This window comes from Haemorhous mexicanus, chromosome 7 (assembly GCF_027477595.1).
Source record: "Haemorhous mexicanus isolate bHaeMex1 chromosome 7, bHaeMex1.pri, whole genome shotgun sequence".
Classification (NCBI taxonomy): domain Eukaryota; kingdom Metazoa; phylum Chordata; class Aves; order Passeriformes; family Fringillidae; genus Haemorhous; species Haemorhous mexicanus.
In genome coordinates, this window is record NC_082347.1 from 26,677,602 (window position 1) to 26,698,082 (window position 20,481).

The window sequence follows — 20,481 nt, forward strand, 5'->3', positions numbered from 1 at the left end:
CTCCCCCGCGCCCCGCTGCCCCGCGCCGCCCGCGGCGGAGGGAGGGACGGAGGGAGGAAGGGAGCCCTCGGTGCGGCCCTGCTCCGCCTCTACCCTGCTTTCCGGGAGCGCCGCAGCCGGGGCCGGGAGCAGGGACGGGCGGCGGAGGCGGCCCTCGCCGCGCCGCGACCATGGAGCCCGACCAGCTACGCCTTTCTGCGGCCGTGAGTGGGGCCGGGAGGGAGGGATGGAGGGGGCCCGACAGAGGCGGGCGGGGACAGGCCCGGCGGTGGCCGCGGCCTCCATGGCGGCGGGGCCAGGGCGGGCGGAGGGGCCCGGCCGTGCCCGTGTGGGGAAAGGCCGAGCCGCCCTCCCCGGCGGCGGATGGGCAGCCAGGGGCCCGTGCCTGTGCCCTGCTGCGGCGGCGGGGAAGGGTCCGGCGGGCCCGGATAGCGCTGGGCCACTGCAGGATAGCAAGCAAGAAAGAAGTGCTTCGGAAGCTGCGTCTGACTGGCCTGTGTTCGGTTTCTCCGTGGAGCTCCACAAAGCTCTAATTCTCGATTTCGTGGTCTGCTGTTACCTTTTACTCCTGCTTTTTCTTTCATAGCTGTAATAAAGGGGCAATATCTTGCGAGTGCTTTTTCTCTTTGTTAGGGCCCTTCACTGCACAGTATACGCAGGCACTCCTTGTAGTAGGTTTTACAAGGAAGAATCGGTTTGAAGCTAGTTGCTTATTCTCAGGTTTTTTTCCCGAAGGGGGGGTGGCAAAACTTCATAGACAACATCAAGGTGGGAAGAGCATGTTGCAGTGAAGCTTTCTGACCTTCCACACAGCATTCTTTGTCCATCAAGGATGGCTTCTCAAGTCCTCTTACAGATCCTGTGCTTCCTTCATACCCTTCCCAAATAGTTTGTACTAAAACAAGTGCTCGGGCCTGTTTTGAGTCATTTCTGGCCACATCTGGACATGGCAACAGACATGGCCACAGACCTGCATGCTGGGCAGATAAAGGGGAGGATGGGCTTATGAGGACAGTGGCAAGACTGGGCCTGAGGTCAGGAGCCAGGAGTTGGGAATATTTTATAGGATTGTTTTACCTTTTTTCTTCTTCTTGACTGTTGTTTCATGTTCAGCTGCATGTTGTCTTCAGGAGTGGACACATTTCACCAGTGTGTGTTTACACATTGGAGAGGCTTAAAGGAGGTGCCTTCTCTGGTTGCAAATACCTGCTGTAAATGCAGTGCTGGGCAGTTTGTAGTGTCTCGGATTGATGTCAAGAATTAGTATCTCAGTTTGACATCAGTTGTGTAAAACCTTCATGCATTTACTGTGTTTTGTGTGGATTTTAGGAGCCGAGAGTTTAGTGGACTCTGTTCTGTCTCCAGTTGTTTCATCATTAAATAATCCAAGATGTTTGGATTGCTTAAGTGTGAGCTAAATGTACTCCAAAGCATATTTGTGCTTGTTTTAATTTTGTGGTTTCAATTTGTTTTATTGTTTGGAAATAAAAAATTCAAAGTTGGCGCAACAGCAAAATACACTGTACCATTTAAGTTAGCTTTCAGGTTCGTGTTTTGAGAAAACACTTGGTATTTGTGTTAGTAATTACCTAGAAGCATTCTGAGTCTGACAAATTCCATCAAAGCAAAGTTTATGTTGAAGGGCTTACGCAATAGTGAAAGTAGTTATTTTAAATTCTGTTGATGATTATGCATGTACATGTCTGTATCTGCTAGGTTAGGCACAAAGCATTGGTATCTGCTCTTCTATTCCTACAGTTAAATATTAAACCTATTTTCCTTATCTGGGATTGTAGGTGTCTGTTTACATTGTCCTTCCAAAATGGCAAGGTTCAATTATGGATGAGGTTCTTTGATGGAGTTCATGAAATGAAGTAGGTATTTTTTACCAGGAGTCAGGTCATCTTGGAATCATCCTGAGGTGTCAGGTTAGAAACCATTCAGTCCCAGTCTTGGCGAGTGTTGTCCAGCACTGCTGTCAAACCCAGCACCAATGCAGGACCTCTCTGTCCTGCTGTTGCCTCAACAGAGGAGCGATCCACAAGTGTCAGGACACCAGACATGGGTTGTGTTCTTTTTCACTCTGAATTTTTATCTGTGAGGTATTACAGTGATTCAGAAGAATGTCTGAAGCTGTGAAGAGCTTTCCTGTTGGAAAAGCAGCCTAGTCCTTAGCCATACCTGCCCTTATACTCACAGGCAGCTTTACAAAAGGCAGTCATCAGCTTTTGAGAGCCCTACAGTATGACTGTTGGAGTAGCTTTTCTTGCATCTTTTTTTCTTTTATTTGAATCATTCCTGGAATCACTTGAGAGCTGATTAGTGAGGATGTCTGTTTCTTTCCTGGGGTACATCATCCAAGGGCAACTGCTTTGTGAGAATCTCCTTTCATTTGAGCTTTCTCACCTGTTTCAGTACTTCATCTGTCTAGGGCTTTCATGCTCATGGTGTTGGCTGAGACTTCCCAGACTTTGAGTGTGAAGGAAGCTCTCGATGTTCATTTGGGAAGCATTATTAATGCCATTTAAAATATTCCCAGATTAGCATGACATTTTTTAAATTTAGAGGCCAAGTGTAAATATAATTGCTGCATGCTTATAGAGTGTTCAGATTTTTCTAAAGACCGTATAAGCTTCATTAACAAAAGTAGTGGCAGGCTGGCTACTAGAACTACCTAGGTATGAGACCACATTGTTGATGCTTTTTTGCAAGTGCATGAGGATGGTTTACAGCAGACATCTGCTGCAGTTGTTTATTTGGTTTGGGGTTTTGTTTGGGGGCGTTGTTTGCTTTTTTGGTTTGTTTCTGTTTTGTTTGCTAATGGGCAATTTTCATGTCTCAGGGGAAACAGGAAATAGTTCAGAAAAAGTTCTGATTTGCTTTTTTGAAAATATATATGTGTAGGAGAGTTATGTGTTCTTCAGAAGTATCCAGAAGAGTGGGAGGAACATTACAGTATTTGTTTATTAATAATAATAGCAAAGGATTTTAAAAAATCTTTAAAAGAATCCTTCACTGTCAGTTTGAGAAGACAGTGCACAAATACTGTGCACAATACAAAGCAGTTGTTGGTGTCAGTAGAGGATACAGCTGGCTCTTCAGCATGGCATTTCTGTGAGGCATTTACATCAAGAGAAGGCACCTCATCAAAATCATCCTGCAGAGTTTTGTCTTTTTTTCAGATTTTGTTTTTCTCAGCTTTTTGGCTGGGGAGGAATATAACTGTAGGTAATGTAAGAAACAGCTGAATCAAGCATGCTTGTTTTCTAACCCATTGTCTTTTCTTATCCACAGTCTCACCTACCAGGACAGTTTGGTAGTGTGTGGAGCCTTCCCTCATGCAGCTATATTAATAACCACCCCTCTTGGTTTTACCTCAGTTGTGTAAAAGCTTGCGTGGTGTTGGTGGTGGTTTACATGGTGGCCAGCTCTGGCTGCTCTCTCCCTGAGCTGCTCCTTCAGCTTGCTGGTATAGGTTGTGGGGGCTCAGGATGAACTGTAAGGAAACTTATCTGGGTTAAAGTAATCTTTTTTGCATAGGTTCCTTTGTAACTTGGGCGAGTTGTTTGATCTGCTTCATATGTGCTTTCACAACTGTAACTGAGCACCTGGAAGGAAGGTACCAGGAACAGGAGTGAGGAAGGGGAGATAGGATCTTCTTAAGCCGTTGCATTTCCTGAAGGAATTGAACATGGAACTGTGCCTTGAAAAATGGACGTGATACATCTGGGCTTGGTCATTTGAAAGCATTATGATATGGATATTTTGGTTTTCTTATATGCATTAATTTAACATTGTAGTCCCAAAGTGTGTGGAACAGAAGGTTTCATTTTCTGGTAGGAATGTTGTGCTGATGAGGCGATACACTTTTGCAGGCATATTGTTGTTTTGTATTTTAGTTATTGTTTCAATCAGATTTACAGCTACCAGTGTAAGATCTAATGCTGCATGATAGCCCAAGAAACGTTTATTCCCATTTTCCTTCATTTATAATGTGGACATATCACTTGCTCTCCTCCAGCCCCCTGAAAGACTAGCTCCTGGGGAAGATGTTCATGTTTGTCTTACATAAGGAACGTTGTTTAGAAAATAAAAACCTAAAAAACTGGTTTGCTGCATCTGTGTGAAGATTAAATATGAGGACATATGCATATAAATTATCTGTAAAGTAATCTGTTTTACAAAGAGATCTTTCTTTGCCCTGTATTATCTGGAATATACTTTGTATTGTCTGTGGAATTTTGTTTGGCTTAGACATGTGAGAATTTGCACTAGTTCACTTGCTCTCTGTCTTTTTGTCTTTTGTTTATGCATGATGGACTGTACTGATTTGTAATTGTGCCATATCGATACTGCATTAGCAGATATATTGACTGGTCTATTATTTTCAGGCACATGGCCATGGAGGCTATGATTCTGATTTTAGTGATGAAGAGAGTGGAGAGAAGTCTCTGCAAAAGACTAAAAGGTAATGTAGTACAGAATTAACACTTTGCGTTAATGTATTTTGTACAAATGGCCTCTTAGTGTGCATAGAAGATGATGCTGTTGCATGTAAGGTCTGGTGTTGAAATGGTTTTTGAAAAAATCAATCTCTTTGATTTCTGCATCTCCTCACCTCAAGCTTGCCAAAGCTTGTCATCTCCAGGGGCAGCTGATTAAGAGCTGTTCTGCCATCTCCATCTGGTGTATATTTGCCCCTCAGTTCTTGGAGCAGAGTGTTTTGTTTTTCCAAGCATTAGTATCCACTGCTGGGTTTTGGCAGCAGTGTTCACACCACTCTGATCCATCAGGACAAATGGAACTGCTAGGAGAGCAAGGCAAAAAAAGCCAAGTGGTAGCAGGCTTTGTAGATGTAAAACACATAAAGTGAAGAACTGATGCTACTTCATTATAATTTAATTTGTGAAGAGACCTGGGAATTGGTAAATTGTGTTGTGATCAATCCTTGAAACACACCTGCACTTCTCTTATTTGAGATGAACTTGGCCAATACTTTCAGTGATTTGCACAGTTAGTGACCTAGAATTTTGTAGTCTGATCTGACTGTATTGTAAAGATTTTTACTTGTTTATGTATTTATTTTGCTTTTGTACTGTAGTTCCGTGACACTTTCTGCACCATACTGAATATTTGGCCTACACTTTGCATATACTTTTCTTACTTTTTCCTGTCTCTCCCTTGCTCTTTTATTGGATTTTATTTAAGAAGATTTTCTGGAAACTGTCCTAGGACTCTTACATATTTGTCCTTTGTAGAAGAATTGAAAGAATGGATTTTGTAGTGTCTGATTGCATTTTGGGGAAAAAAAATAATGTTTTGGTCTTTAGAATAATAGCATGCATTGTGCCATTTAATTTATTTTAAAATATAGCTATTCTCCATTAAAATAGTGACTGGTTTTGTTCAGATTTCATTTTCTTTAGATGCCATTGCACATTCTACCATTCCACTTTCTAGGTGGACTATCAAGTAACCATCAGGAGCCTTTCAAAAATACCATTGTTATCCTTGTTCTGGCACTCAACTGCTGATTCCCAGTAGGGCTCTTACATGGGTTCCTTTTCTTGCTCTATCATTGCATTTATTTTCACTTTAAGGAAAATAGTAGTCTTAAATTCTCTCCAAATTGCTGTTTTATAGACCCTTCTTATGGGAATTTTGTGCTTACAGATCCTTTTGAGTAAATGATACCTTTAAGTTTCTAGAGTCCTATATTCCGTAGTTAGAAACAAATTCCCTGGCTTGCTTTCTTCAGATTTCTGATTACCATGCTTTCTGCCTGCTGATAATTATGGGAAAAAATCTTTTCTTCACCTCAGTTTATGAATGAAATTAACTAAATATACCTTTTGCTAGCTAAAATGTTTAACTTTTTTTTTTACTTTGTTGAACTCTGAAAGTAATTTTAGCTGCCTACTGACAAGTATGGTTCATTACATGGTAATTGACTTTTAAATTTGTAATTCTTGTGATTGCACTACAAGGGGCAGTGCTGTTTAATGAGGTGTTGAGACATCGGCATGAAAGGGTGGAATAGGGTTACTGCCAGTCACTCTCTTCTCAATGAATGCACTGTGCTTCCTGTTCCTACTTTCCTGTGTAACAGATTTGTAAAGGACTTTAAATGTCAGAGTGAAACTGAGGCATCCTCCAGGTTTTAACATTGTGGTTCTATAGTGATAATATTAATAAAAACAAGTATTACAAATTGCTGTTTTAAGCAATTGCTTTTAAATGCCACCTGGAAGCAAATGCCTTTCTGATTTTGTTCTGCAAGTGAGGTAAAGTCCAAGCTGATGTTGGTTCTGAAGTTTCATTTTATTCTTGTAGAAAATAGCAATATAGCAATTTTTGTTACTCAAGATAGTGCAAGGTTTAGCACATGAAAATTTTATTGCTTATGAAAAGTTCTTGACTAACTGTTCTTCCTTTTTCCCACCTTTAGAATACAGGAAGATGCCCTTCTGATGAAGCCATTCCAAAAAGCAAAACAAGGCAGTGTGGTTCACAGACAATTTGCAGCTGAAGAATGTGATAGGTATCTTTTATATATTGCTTTTGTGAAACATTTTCCTCTTAATGGAAAGATAGTTTTCATTGAAACGTGTTTGTTATTAACAGGGAAGAAGCAAGAAAAAGAAGATTTCACTTGATATCGATGGATGCTGTATCCTTCTGTTTAATTTTTCAGGTTTGAAGATGGGGCACAGGTTATCCATTATGGTTGAATTCTGGGATTTCTCAGTTATCACAATCAGTGACCGTGATGAGCTAATGAGTCGTTCTTCAGAAGAGCTTCTTTTTGCTGTTGAGATAAAAGTGAATTGAAAATCTTTTAAGAAGCCATATATAAAGTTTATATTTGTGAAGACATTTATTTTCTGAATAAGTAATAACATATTTTGTTCAAATTGTGCTACAAAATGTGTTTCAAATTAGGTTTCTGTTTTGGTCTCACACTGAGGCCAATGTGTTCTAAGAACCATTACATATTTTTCCATGATTTTCATTTCCAAACTAAAACATACAACTTTTATTTGTATGTTGGTGGTAAAAATGTAACAAATTATTCCATTTTAGTAGCCAGATTGTTTTTATAATAGAAAAGTACAAACCTGTTTTAAACCAAAACTGCAGTACAAAGAGGCTGTTGTCTAAATCACAGCTGAAAAAATGAACCAAGTTTCTGTGTATATGCATACAGAGCATCTTTGATAAAGGAAGACAGTTTTATGAATGAGGTTTTAAAGATGAAATTGCCTAGAATTCCTATATTTGGAAATTAGCTTCTATGAGAAGTTATTAAGTAGAAATTCTTAATTAACTTCATTCTTTTTTGTTTTTTGGAAATTACGGAACTGTTTGTGAGGAGAAAATTCTTTCTCTTAAATATATAAAAAGATTCTGGTTGGTTTTTTTATTGTTTTAAACTGTGGTAAAAGGAAATAAGTTCTGAAACAATCCTTAATTGCTTTATTCAGTATGAAAGACATAAAAAGTTTGTGCATGACTACATTTTATACTATGGTGGCAAAATAGAGGATTTCCGAAGATCTGGGTGAGAACCGTTGGCAACCTTTCCCCTCCTGACCTCAAAGCTCCCTGCTTTGTAAAGCTGTTAAATATATATTATAGCTCTGGGGGCAGAGATGGATGTAGGTGTGTATCAAATCACTAATTATTTTGGTCACAAATGGTAACTTCACTAATTGGAAATACCCAAACACGAAACTGTCTTGTTTCATTTTGTTTTCATATTTTTAGGTAGGAACTTACCATGAGCTGAATTATTCTTGTTTTGTTATGTAAAAGGAAAGATGACAGGTGATCATTAATGGAGGGTACATTGAGAAATATCTGTCTGAATCTTCAAAATAACAGTCTGAAATACTTCTGAATGTGCAGAATTGCTATCCATTGTCCAGAATAATAACTTCTTTAGAGCTATCTATAACTGCCTTTTAACATCACTGTCCTCAATGAAGAGTATAAAAAGTGTTTTCAGACAGGATCAAGTCATCCACAATTTCAGTGGCCGTTTTCAACCATGAGTTTTTTAATTTGGGAACAGGGAATACATTTTTGATAGTTTTATTTCATAGAAATGTATTCCTTTATGCTGTGAGGTAGAGATTAAAACTGTAAAATACTGATGCTTACCAAATTATTATTTGATGGCTTTTCATTTTAATGTTTCATTGTACTAAAAAAAAGGTGTGTCCTTTTATAGAGCAAATGACAAGACGGATCTTGATGTTATTAGAGAAAACCATAGGTTCCTGTGGAATGAAGAAGATGAAGCAGACATGAATTGGTACCTGAAACTATTATAGGATATGTTATTTTTAGATCACTTGTACTAAATTTGTGGTTTCCCTTACTAATTAAGAATTACTGTGCATACTTGATCGTTCTTTGATGCATTTGAAAATGAAAGACCATTAGAAGGTCTTTCATATTATAATATTGCTCAAATGCCAACATGAATTGATGACAGAAGGAACTAATAAATAATAGTGATTCTCTGAGATCCAAATGACTGTTCAAAAACTCTGAAGAAAGCAGAGTTTGAAAAAATATAGTTTAATATGTACTGTGGATTTATTTTATATTTATTTTTCCAGATTTATGAAAATTACTCTTTAGTTTAATGACTGTGCATCTGTTGTATTTCTAGGTCTACAGCTTGTGTTCTTTCAATGAAAGAACATGTCTTTGTCTTGCTAATGTCATTACAATGTAAAGTGAATTATGTTGTCTTCTATATTTAATAAAAAATACTTTTTGTTTTAGGGAGAAGAGGCTTGCAAAGAAGTATTATGACAAATTGTTCAAAGAATACTGTATAGCAGATCTCAGCAGATACAAAGAGAATAAGGTATCTTTCCTTAGTGTAATCATCTTGGGTTTTGAAGTGTAGCCTTTTGAAAAAAATTGCCTTATGATTGTGGATATGTTGTAAAACCAGAATGTTAGTACCCCTTCCATAGAAAGGGAGCTGTGAGAATTTGTCAAGTTACTTAGAAACAGCATTTTGAATCCAAGTATTGTCACTGCCTCAAAAATGTGCTTCTGTGGGAATAGGAACATTTCTGTCAGATGATGTTTCATGAAGAGGTACATTGTTTGTGAAAGGCAAAAAATGCAAAGGGGTTAAAGAAAGAAGGCTGGAGTGGTTGTTTGGAGAGGAGCAGTAGATGAAGCCTAAAAACCCATGGAATGTTACTGTTCAAAAAAAAGTCTAAAAAGAGTTTTGTACTTGAATGCTGGCAGAAACAATTTTGGAAAAGTCTATTCTAAAGCAGCATCTTTTGCTGGTTGTTCTTTTCTGTTTGTGGAAACAGGATTTGTATGTGCCTTGTAAATAAATAGAATTTCTTAAGAGGAACAGCCCAATTCCAGCACCAGGTTTTCTTCTTAACTGGAACAGCCTTTGTTTTTTCCAAGTTTTTGGCTGACTAACTTCTTAGTCAGAGAGTATACATGAATTTTCTATTGTGTTTTTCCAAAGACTGGTGCTGAACTCAGATGTGTCTTGGTGTTTCTAGCACACAGTAACCCAGTCTGTATAGTTCTTTTCAACTCTTTTATAGTATTGAAAATTACATTCACTGGTAAATATTTACAAGGACAGGGCTTAGCTCTATTAAGAAGAAAAGATGACAGGTCATCTAAAAATAATTCGGACAGTAGAATGCAAAAATTCAATAAAAATCAACAAAAAACTAAAATGCTGAAGATGCCTTCCCTTCGCTTTTGACTAAATTTGATTTTATTTTTCTGTAAATATTTCCTATCCCTCAATGTCCACTCCATCCCCCATCCCCAGAGCTGATTTCCCTTGAGCATGCTTACAGATTTTGTTTCTCTCACTACTGTGCCAAGTTTCCATATGTTTGCTGTCTTTTGTAGGAAACTGTTCTGCCCCAGATTTTTTTTTGTGTGTGTGTGTGTGTGTGTGTTTTCTTGTGTTGTGTGAACAGTATTTCCCTGTCAGACTTCAAGTGTGTCTATCCTAACTTTGAGGTCACTCTCTGCTCCCATTTATGCTCCCAAGTCATTACCTCTATTTTTGGAACTGCCATGTCAGCATAAGTGCTGTGTCATGCAATTTGTAAAATATATATGCTGTCTTTTCTCAAATTCGTTCTGATCATATGCAAGTCCTTTCTTAGAAATTCTTAGAAAAATAGAAAAAAGTATGAGATTTTTCTCAGTGGCTGATTTATCCATGCCCATGTTTAGTACAGAAGGATTTCAAAGCAGGCTTTTTTCTTGGAAGTCTTAAATAAGCTGCTCATCCCATTTGCACTGATGGAATACAGTCTGTGCTTTCAGATTTTTCCTGCCTTAATTTTTTTTTTTCTGCATCTCCAGAGGAAACTGGAAGCTGGATATCTTTAGCCCCCTGTGCCTTTTGCTTTGCAGTGCTAGTGCTATGAGAAGTGCAGGGTAGATAAAAGCTTCTCAGCTAGTCGGCCTTTTGCATGATAGTTGTTCATGCTTCATCTTGATATAAGAAATTCTTTTATAGGAGGAACATTCAGTCACTGGAACGACCTCCCCAGTGGCACAGTGGGATCCCCATTGCTGTAGGTTTTTCAGATGCAATCGCCCAGGGTGGTAGATAATCTCATCTGGGTTCCCTTCCCCATGGAAGGTTGAAGCTGGTGGTCTGTTGAGGTGCCTTCCAACCTGAGCTGTTCTTTGATTCTGTGATTCTATATCATGCTACTTGGTGTGAAAGCAAAAGTTGGGGGTCAGTTTTCTGTGATGTTTGAAGTACACATATTGCACAGATTGAGACTTGCACCTATGTGCTCATCTTTTCACAGCTGTAATTGTTCTGCTCCTGGCCAAAATCTTCTAGTCAGATAATTTTTCTAAAGATCTCTGCATAGAGATTGTACCTCAGATCTCTTCAGGAGCTTTTCTTCTGAAGTATACCACTGTTTTACGCAGAACTGGATAATGGTTGGGACTGGTTTCCTGGGAGCATCTCCTTTGAGAATCTGAAAAATAAGCAGAAGCACCTACTCAGAGACAGAAGCTCAGAAGAAAACAGTAGTAAGCCCCAAGACATATAAACCTCTGAGGCCACAGGCACGTTGCAGTTGCTGGGCCAGACTATTTTACTCATTTGCACACACACACACCTGGCTGGGACTCCCCTGCTCTCATCCCTAGAGATTCACAGGTGCTCTCACAGCCAGAGCTGGAGACCCACTCACCCTTCTTGCTCCCAGGCTGCTTCACCTGCTGATGACCAGTCTGGCTTGGTCTTCACTCGTGTTTGCTTTTAATCCGAAATGCCAGTGTGAACCTCTGGTGTGAGGCTATGTAGAGACAGTGGAAGAGTGTTCTGGCAGTTCTTGCTTTTCCTGGGTCTGTTACTCCTGACTTTTTCCCTAGGTAAGAATTTTCTAGGTCAAGGTTGTCTTTGAACCTTCAGTGCATCTTGTCTGCAAACTTTGAGGCTGATAAATGGCCATCTGTATTGTCAGATAGTTCAGTTCTATTGTCAGCTTTGCAGTGCAGCACAGGAGGGTGCTCTGCTTTTGTTTTACTTTGATATGCACTGGACTGGAAATGTTCCCTTTGTTGTCTTATTTTCCTAGAGAATTTCTTATGTGCTGTCTCTCTACTTTGTTTTGCAGCTTAAGAGATTGGAAGTGTGTCCTATTTGCTAAGAAATGAAATCTGTTTGACACCTGGTCATTAAATAAAATACATTTTATTATTTTGTTTTCATTTCCAAATTTCTAGGCCAACTTGTCTACTTGGTCTACTTGTTCTACTTGGAAATGTTAATATGTTTGCTTTTGTAATTGTTTTTCAGCATGGAGGACTTCCTGTAAAAATAAAAATATAAATATTTAAAGTATTTTTATTAAAAAAATACTATTCTGGCAAACAGAGGCAGAGAGATATTTTTAATTAAAAGAGAAAAAATTAAATTTTCATGACCGAAATTAAAAGGATGAGCCACATGAAGGACATCAATCAACTGAAATTAGTCTTTACAGTGCTTAATATGTTGACTATTCACAACTCAATTTTCCTTCTTATCTTAACAGTTCGGATTTAGATGGCGACATGAGAAAGAAGTAATTTCAGGAAAAGGTAATGCTGTCTTTCATTTTATGTTACATTTCTTCTTGATGCTCCTCTTGCTGCATTTAGATATAATTTTGTTAGATAATATTTGATGATATTTGTTAGATAATATTTGTAAGTTTATCAGATAAAAATGTACAATAAATTGACTTGTCTTCCAGCTTTCCTGTTTTATGCTACATAGGTTTAGATTGCACACTGATCTGCACATATTACAATTAAAAGAGCCTATAGTTTCTTTTCACAGGGTCACTTTTGTAATGAGCACTACCTTAACATGTTTGATAATGTAGAATTTCATGGGTGGGCTTTTTAGCTGCTTTTCTCCAGCAGTTCTGCTACCTCATTAACCTTTGATAACTGTAATTGAAGTCTCTCAGTAGTTTTCTTCCGGAAGTAATTTACTGATTAACAGTTTCTCCAGTGCTGTTCTGCAAAATGTTAACTTTTTAATTAAAGTTTCTTGTGTGAGACCTGTTTTAGGCTAAACTGGTTTTGAAAGCTTCAGTGGGAATGATTATCATGTCTCCCAATCCTGCCTCTAAATCAGTCCCTTAATTCTGGGTGAGAAGTCTTACCAGTGTGTTGCTGGGACTTTGCACAGTGGTCCTTGTTCCATGGCTGAGGTGCTTGGGCTTCTTCAACATGCTGAGCAAGCAAGGAAGTGAGGTGAATGAGGTATTGCTGTTCCTGGGGTGGATTCTCATACACGTGTGGTTTTCAGAAGTCATGGATGCACATGCCAGAATATTGCATGGAGTTTCACTCAGTTAAAGTTCTTTAAACAGCTGTATTCTGTAAGCACCTGTATTGTAATGTATTTCAAAAAGTTAGAAATGCATTTATGATTTTTAAAAGAATTAGTATTTCAGAGTAGAAAGCATGAACATCAATGGTGGGGATTTTTAAACTGTAAATATTAAAGCCTCTAAAGGTGGTTGTAGTCATATGTTGCATTCAGCACTACACATTATATTAATGGATAGTTATATTTAATAAAATCACATGCTTTATTGAATACTTTAACAAGATAATTAAAATTAAACGAGAAGTAAATTGTTTTTGTGTCTTCGTGAGGGAAAAATTATAGCTTTGTACGTTTAATATGTGGTACTTCATATTTTAAAATGTGGGAGAAAGTTCAGAATTAAATACTTCAAGCTTTTTAGTGGAATCCTAATGAAAAGCGAGCGATGGGAATAGAAGTGGGTAAATCCTCTCTTTCACCACAGGGGGGCGCGAGAAGCCAACCCTCTCGCGGGTGTCGGACGCGCTCTCCACGTGCGGTTCCAAACAATCCTTTAAAAAAACCCGTGGGTCTTTTATGCTATTTTAAAATATAAATCAGCCATATAAATTGCTTAATTAAATGTAATAACACGTCTACACCTACCTGAATGATAATTAGCGTTAGCATTAGCCTTGTCTGTACCTATTGTATGAACTGATGTAGCTGTGTCAGTGGGGATGAAATCCACTGCTGGTGCACTTTTACTAAGGTTTGGAGGTGGTAACAAGGGCATGCAGGAATGGAGTACTCACATTTGGTTGCTTTGCATTTGGTGCCTATCTTTGCGTGGTTACAAAGAAGAAGAGCTAGGATAAGTGAAAGAAGATGTGACACTTGTATTACTAATTGTAAATGCCAAATTATTTCTTTGGCATCTTTCAGTCTTTGCCATAAGTTTTGAAAGGAGATCATACTGGAGATTGCTATACACAGGGCATGATAGCTATACCTTACATAGGGTTAAACATACATAATGCATATTAATTTGAAACTTGCTTTTTTAATGAGAGTTCTGGCCTTTTTTTACTTCAAATATTTGCATTGCAAGTGGTGTTTCGTTACAGAACTGAAGTATCTGAGGACACTGCCAATCCATTAGTTAGCTGCTTAAGCAGAATTTTCTGAGGTTAATCGTTCACCAACAGTCCTGCTTGTGAGCCTATTAATACACATCCTTTCTGCTGCTCTGCATACAAATCAGTCTTCTGCAGAAGGAATGCTTGTATCTTTATTACTCCGATATTGGGACTTCAGTGGTGCAAACAAAATTGATTATGTGCAGATCTGTTTTAAAATCAGTGTTGCTTTCACATAATGAGCCAAAGGAAGCTTTTAAAGCTGACATAGCATTTCTAACAAAGTTGAATTTCCTTTTCTTAAAGGAAAGGTATTTATGGATATTCACTAAGAATACAAATTGTATGTCCAGTAAGTCAGGTACACTAATTACATAAAAAGCATGTGGGCATCTTGTACAAATGTGATACTTTGAATAGTTTGATGTCATTAAAGATGCATATCTGAATGACAACTTCTGATCCATCATCCTCTGCTAAGTAACTAATCATTTGGGGTATGGGATGTATCCTGGTGATACATCCTGGTTCATTTTTTCAGAGGTCATATTAGGCTTATTATTTCCCAATGTACACCTTCATCCATACATTTCAAAACACAGTTATGTTTTTTCCTTTGCAAATAGGCAATATTGGACAAGTATGATTGCTTTGTTTTTCCCTGTTATTATTTCCTTAATTTAGACATTATTTTTAGATTTGTGGGGATTTTTTATTTGAAAGAAATGGAAAATGATAAGCAAGAACTGTGCAGAACTGGAAATAACAGCCCCCTATGTATTAATGTTAATCATTGAACCACAGTTTGCTGGTTTTGACTCATTACAGGTCAGTTTTCCTGTGGAAATAAACACTGTGATGAGAATGAAGGCCTGAAGAGCTGGGAGGTGAATTTTGGTTACGTTGAACATGGTGAAAAGAGGAATGCACTCGTAAAATTGAGTAAGTCAGCCCTTCTAGGATATGTACACTTAAAAGAAGACAAGTATCTTGTACTTTGAATGGTACTGAGTGAGACCCAGTGATAATAATATGAGTTCATGGCAATGGCAGAATAGGAGATATTTTTGTTGAATTAATCACAGGTGCTCTTGATGGTGCTCTTGATTGAGAGAGAACAGCTGTTACCATTATATATGACAGAGTTGTTACAGATTAAGAACTTTATTCTGTATAATTAGTATGTCATAAAATTATAATAATTGGCTATAAGCTGTTTCATAGAGAAGCATTTCTAGTTTAACTGACAATACTGCATTGCAAGGAGAATTTCAGCATTGCCATTGCTCATTCAGTTACTTGGTTTGGAAGTCCTTGGGGCTTTGGACCAGACATCTTCTTACACATGTTCAACTCTACTGCTTTTATTTTAAATATTTGAGTTTTCTTCTAAAAAAGAACTTCTGAAAGTTCTATCTTTAAACAATTTTCCATCCTTACATCTTGACTGTGATTTTCTAATTCAGAACTGTGTACATAATGATCCATTTATCAGATAATTAAACTTAGTACAGTTTATACAGTTACTTCATGTAAAATGAGTGAGTACTGGGGCTTTTTCCTTTTCTGCACAAGACACTCCATGTGGGATCACTTGGTCTCTGACAAAGCTCTAAGAGACTTACCTGTCTTAAGTATAATTTTAGAAGAATTGCACCTGTCCACAAGGATCCATAAATGGGATGTCTGTACTTGAGAAGCACTGATAGTTCTTTAATGAAGAGCTGCCAGTGCTAAACTTGTGATCGTCCTTTGCATTTAGTAAAATCTGGGTTTGTACTGGAGACTTTCATCATGTATTTTTTTCAATCCTGACTGCAGTTACATTGTACCTAGTGTTTTGAAGGAAAAGCTACTGATGTTGATTGTAGTTTTGTTAATTATGCTTATCAGATTCTTGGCGGCAATGTTCTCATTTTCTCTTTTTCAGGACTATGTCCAGAATGTTCCCACAAACTAAACTTCCATCACCGGTAATGAAATATTTTGAAAATAATGGGGACTGAATTAGGGATAAGTTACAATTGTGATGAACAGCACACAGGGACAAAACTTCAGTGAGATGATTAGGAACTTCATTTATCCTGAAATAGCATAAGTATTCTGGAGTTCTTCTAAAGCCACTGACTTGTCACTGTTGAGGGTTAAGATACTCTGCCAATTCTTCAGACTGGAAGAATTCCATCCCTCTCACCACAGAAGTTTCATTTGCTTAATTTCAGCCCAGTGATTATTTTTCTTCTGTTTCTAATAGCACTTTTTTTTAAACTGAATCAGTTTTTTTTCTGTTTAACTACTGATAGGTGTCTGAAAAAAATGACGCGTTTGACTGAATTAAATATTTCAGATTTACTGTTGCATAAGAAGTACATATAACAGAGGAGGTGTACATTCATCTTTTTTAAAGGAGGAAAGAAGTCAAAACATGCAAGAAAAGAGGCACAGCTGAACAGAGCTCTAAGGAGCCGAAAAATAAGAAGACAAAATTGTCTCGTTCAGCAAAAAAGAAGTCCAAAAAAAAGATCCATAAAGGTAAATTTAAACTTTAAAACTTCAGTTGTTAAAATACTCAGGTTAATTGAACCTTGGTTTTGCTACAGATGCACAGAGAGAAATACACATACAGATATGTAACTTTCTTGACTGCAACACAGGTAGCTGAAAAGGTAGATTTCTTAGGCAAAATTTCCTAGATGTAAAAAAATAATAAATTTCTTATATTTAACAGAGAGGGGCAGCCTTTTGAAAAGTATGCACTGCAAGGGAAATTTGTGCAAGCATTGGATGTTGCATACTAGAAAGGGCTGTGAAGTATTTCATTCCATGAGGCTTTGGGGTTGAAAGCCTTTTGGGAATGTTAGATAACCTTTTTACACCAGAGATCTTGAGTTGACATAATTAGGCTCAAACTGATGACTTTTGCACTCACGCAAAAAAATCCTTTTATTTCAGTGTTTGCTTGCTTTCTTTGAATGTGGTGTGTGCACGCATGTGCACATGTTTAGTGTAATAAATTGTGATAGAAAAATCTTTGTAAACAATATAAGATAACAGATAAAAGCAATTTACTGGTTTTTTATATTTTGATGTTTCTTTACAGATCACGTTTCTTCAGACGATTCAGATAATTCTGATAAAGGTATTTTAATATCCTTTTTGGTTTTGTAATAAGTTGTATAATATCATAGACAGTTGTCATTGATCTTAGTTTTATTAGCTGTCTGTTTTAATATTTTATATGATAAGAATGCTGTCTGAAACAAGCAGAACTATGAAGGTTTGAAGGAATGATATACATATCTTGGAGAAAAAGTGTAGGGAATTTTAAGGAGGAAATTGTTTCATCAAAAAATAAAAATGTGGGCAGATTACAGAATGGAAATAACCAGAAAAATGAGAAGTCAGGTTGTTTCAAAAAAGCACAGAGGGTGCAAAAATAGGTACGTTGTTAATAATTTCATGCTGTGTAGTCTGTACTGTGTAAAGATAGTATTTTTCTGATATGATAGCTACATTTTCCTTCAGGGAGTTATACTGATACGTACTCTGCAAAAAAAAAAAAAAATTAAATAAATCCTAGGTTTTAAATAATGTATTTTCCAACTACCACCTTGTTGCAGGTGGATGCATTCAGTCAGTGCTTAGTCACTGCTTGTATCTCAGTGATTCCAGTCTCGTGTTTCTTTTTTTGTGAAACAGGCCCCATCTCCTGGTCATGCCAGTTCTTGTTGCATACTGTCTAGAAGTGATTGACTGATTTCTCTGCTCTGCTATGCATTTTTAAGAATGTCCTCAGCCCCTAGGTTTTTCCAGTTAGATACGGGAAGACCTGAAGCAGTTTTCTTATGATTTGGGCCATGCCCAAAGTATTTGTTTTGTCAAGAAGCTTATTGGAAGATTCAGAGGTGGAGGGAGGTGGGCTTGGAGCTTCTTATACAAAATTCCTGTATACTAATATGAAATAGTTATGCAGTAATCCATGTTTTCTTATAATTTCACTGATAAGTCACAATTCATAAAAACTATCATTCAAGTAAGGTAATTGATTAATATCATAAATTGAAACTGTATTGTATATCTGGGTTTGTAATTGTTTAGTTTTAGGAAAAAAAAAGCTATGTTGCTGTTGTGTCAAGATCATTGTTTTGACATGGTTGTTGATATGTTTGACCAAAATATTGCTTTGTGATACCTAAGAATCTTTTTGATGCTACACTAATTAACAATGCAAAACATTTTCATTTTCGCTTTATGCAAAGTGTTTTATTTATTCTCATGGTTGCAATTAAACATTGCTTCTAGCAATATAGCATCTAATTTAAAAAAAGATAAATTATTTTAAAATTTATTTTGTAAACATTTAAAATTTTTTAACAGATTCAGATGACAGCAGTGCTGAAGATGGTCCTTCAGAAGCTGACTCTAGGAAAGGTCCTCCAGGAGAAGGAGATGAAAAATCACGGTTAGTTTGATGTAGTGGACTTGCAGCTACTGAAGCGTACAGGGTCCATTCAGAATTGCAAAGACAGAGTTGTCCCAAGTGTTTCAGTGAGTATTCACACAGAAAAGGTTATATCAAATCTCTTTGCATGCAGTGAACCTAAAATAGTGTTTTTAAAGAGGACACATACACAACTCTTTAGGAAAACCTTTGTTAAGCCACTACCATACCACTGCTGCCTTACCCCCTCTATACCATTATTATCTTAGTGGCAGGTGCTAAGGGTCGACTCACACAGGGAAATGTGAAGGGTATTGGAATGTAGTGAGTAAGTCAAAATTATCTATACCTTCTACAATTCCAATCAGAAGTGTGCTAAAACTTTTTTATTCAAAGATTATCTCCTAGGTACAAATCCAGAGCCGAACTTTCTGACATTTGTTTTTTGTTGTTGTTACAGGGAAGAGGAGTTTCATGAGTATTTTCAAGATTTATTTCTCTAAAACTTGTAACTGATTTTCTTCATGAGTTGTCAAGATGGAAGTCTGGAAATCCAGTTATAATTTTCCAGAGACCCCTATCTGCCATCAAACCTTTTCTACAGTCACTCATATGGACCATTTGGGTGGATTTTCTTTGTAGAAGGCTTCAAATCTAAAAACTTTGTTTCTTGTAGTAGGGTGCATACTCTTGAAACAAGAGAAATAATTTTTCAGTTCAGTGCAAAATATATATGGCACCCAAACAAACAAGAATATAGTTTATTAACATTGCAACAAGGAAGTTCACTGCTTTTATTTGATCCCAAAATTCAGTTATTGCCAGATTTTTGTAAAGGAGCATTTTGTAAGATTGTGTGAGTAGTTTAAAGCCATACACGTTAATATATTTATATTTTTAATTTATTAAACAAGAATGAATAGCCTTAAATTTATTGGTTACTTAGACTTTAATATTTGGGTATTAATCTCTGTAAATATTTTCAAATGCTATTGAAGAATCTCAAATTTTGTCAAATATGTGTTCTGCTTGAATTAAGTAAACCATATCTGAAATCTCTCCTACTCCTTTAAAAAGTTCAGGTTTTTGTGACTTTCTTTTAAATTTTAAAGTTGTAAAGTGATGTGTCTTACAATTCCACCTATAAAAGTATGTTTGGTTGGTGAAATTTTTGGTGTAAAAAATAACATGAGGCTTTCCACTGGAGATGTATGTGACTTCTATATTATCTGTGGTTTCTGATCTCCTTCCCATTGATTGAATGTTAATCCTTCTTTCACGTGTAATCCTAAATATACAAATAAAGCATGTATATTGCTTGAGAAACATACTGGATTCATCTTCTTTGAGTTGCAGCACATCTTTAAGCATTCATTCAGTCATGTTTCCAAAGAAATAGACTGCACATGTAAAGGTACTGTACCAATATTTTTTCTGTGTGATGAAAATGACTTTGAATATGAGGGTCAGACTTTTTAAAATTAAATTTTCATGTTAATCTGAGGAAGTTAATATTGTATAAAATATATTTTTGATGAGTACTTCTCACTGTAGGTGTAGAAAGTATTTCTAGTAAGTATTTGATGTGGACAACGTAACAGCAGAGATGGTTGTAATGTATTTAGGAACATTTCACATGCACTCATATGAATAAGTTGAGAGCTCTATTTACAAATATTATTTACTATAATTACATTTTAAACATTTTGTGCTTACATAATAGATGTACAAGGACATATTTAGGGCGTCCTTGAGTAAGAAATAACGTATCCTTGCATGAAGGCTTCTTTAGGTAAGAAGAGGGATTTAAAGGTTAATTCTCTGTCATCTTGCAAGCTTGGCTGAGAGTCAAATCCAATCTGTAGCAATCTGCTTAAATGTGGGCAACTTACCCCAAGGGGCTTTTGTCGACTGCGTGGCTATGTTTGTTGCTTCAAGTATTGTATATTAATTATATGTTCTGAATAACTAGCTTCTCTTTGGGTCTTTAACATACAGTTATAAAAAGTTACACTATACATGTTAAATACATCATTTAATACAGTTTAAATAAA

General features: G+C 37.0%; 1 protein-coding gene across 2 annotated transcripts; it reads left to right on the top strand.

The window, feature by feature from the left end:
• Positions 1-49: 49 nt before the first annotated feature.
• Positions 50-19,755, top strand: LOC132329943 (protein FRA10AC1). Of its 2 annotated transcripts, none has more exons than XR_009487206.1 (14): positions 50-203; positions 4,392-4,468; positions 6,449-6,541; positions 6,625-6,670; positions 7,485-7,561; positions 8,234-8,317; positions 8,797-8,881; positions 12,081-12,126; positions 14,815-14,928; positions 15,917-15,959; positions 16,394-16,518; positions 17,087-17,125; positions 18,364-18,534; positions 18,888-19,755. XR_009487206.1 is itself a non-coding variant. In XM_059851630.1 (14 exons), exons 1-14 carry the CDS (start codon positions 171-173, stop codon positions 18,928-18,930), a joined length of 990 nt encoding a protein of 329 aa, XP_059707613.1. In that variant the 5' UTR covers positions 50-170; the 3' UTR covers positions 18,931-19,755. The 2 variants fall into 2 exon arrangements, 1 of the variants encoding a protein (XP_059707613.1); XM_059851630.1 differs by having other exon boundaries at positions 18,364-18,448.
• Positions 19,756-20,481: the final 726 nt, after the last annotated feature.

Excerpts from the sequence above, each read along its gene's own strand:
- LOC132329943 (XM_059851630.1), top strand. The coding sequence starts at position 171 with ATGGAGCCCGACCAGCTACGCCTTTCTGCGGCC. Across the intron at positions 6,671-7,484 it reads ACTTGATATCGATGGATGCT|TATGAAAGACATAAAAAGTT; the intron begins GTATCCTTCTGT and ends TGCTTTATTCAG. Across the intron at positions 18,449-18,887 it reads GAAGGAGATGAAAAATCACG|GGAAGAGGAGTTTCATGAGT; the intron begins GTTAGTTTGATG and ends TTGTTGTTACAG.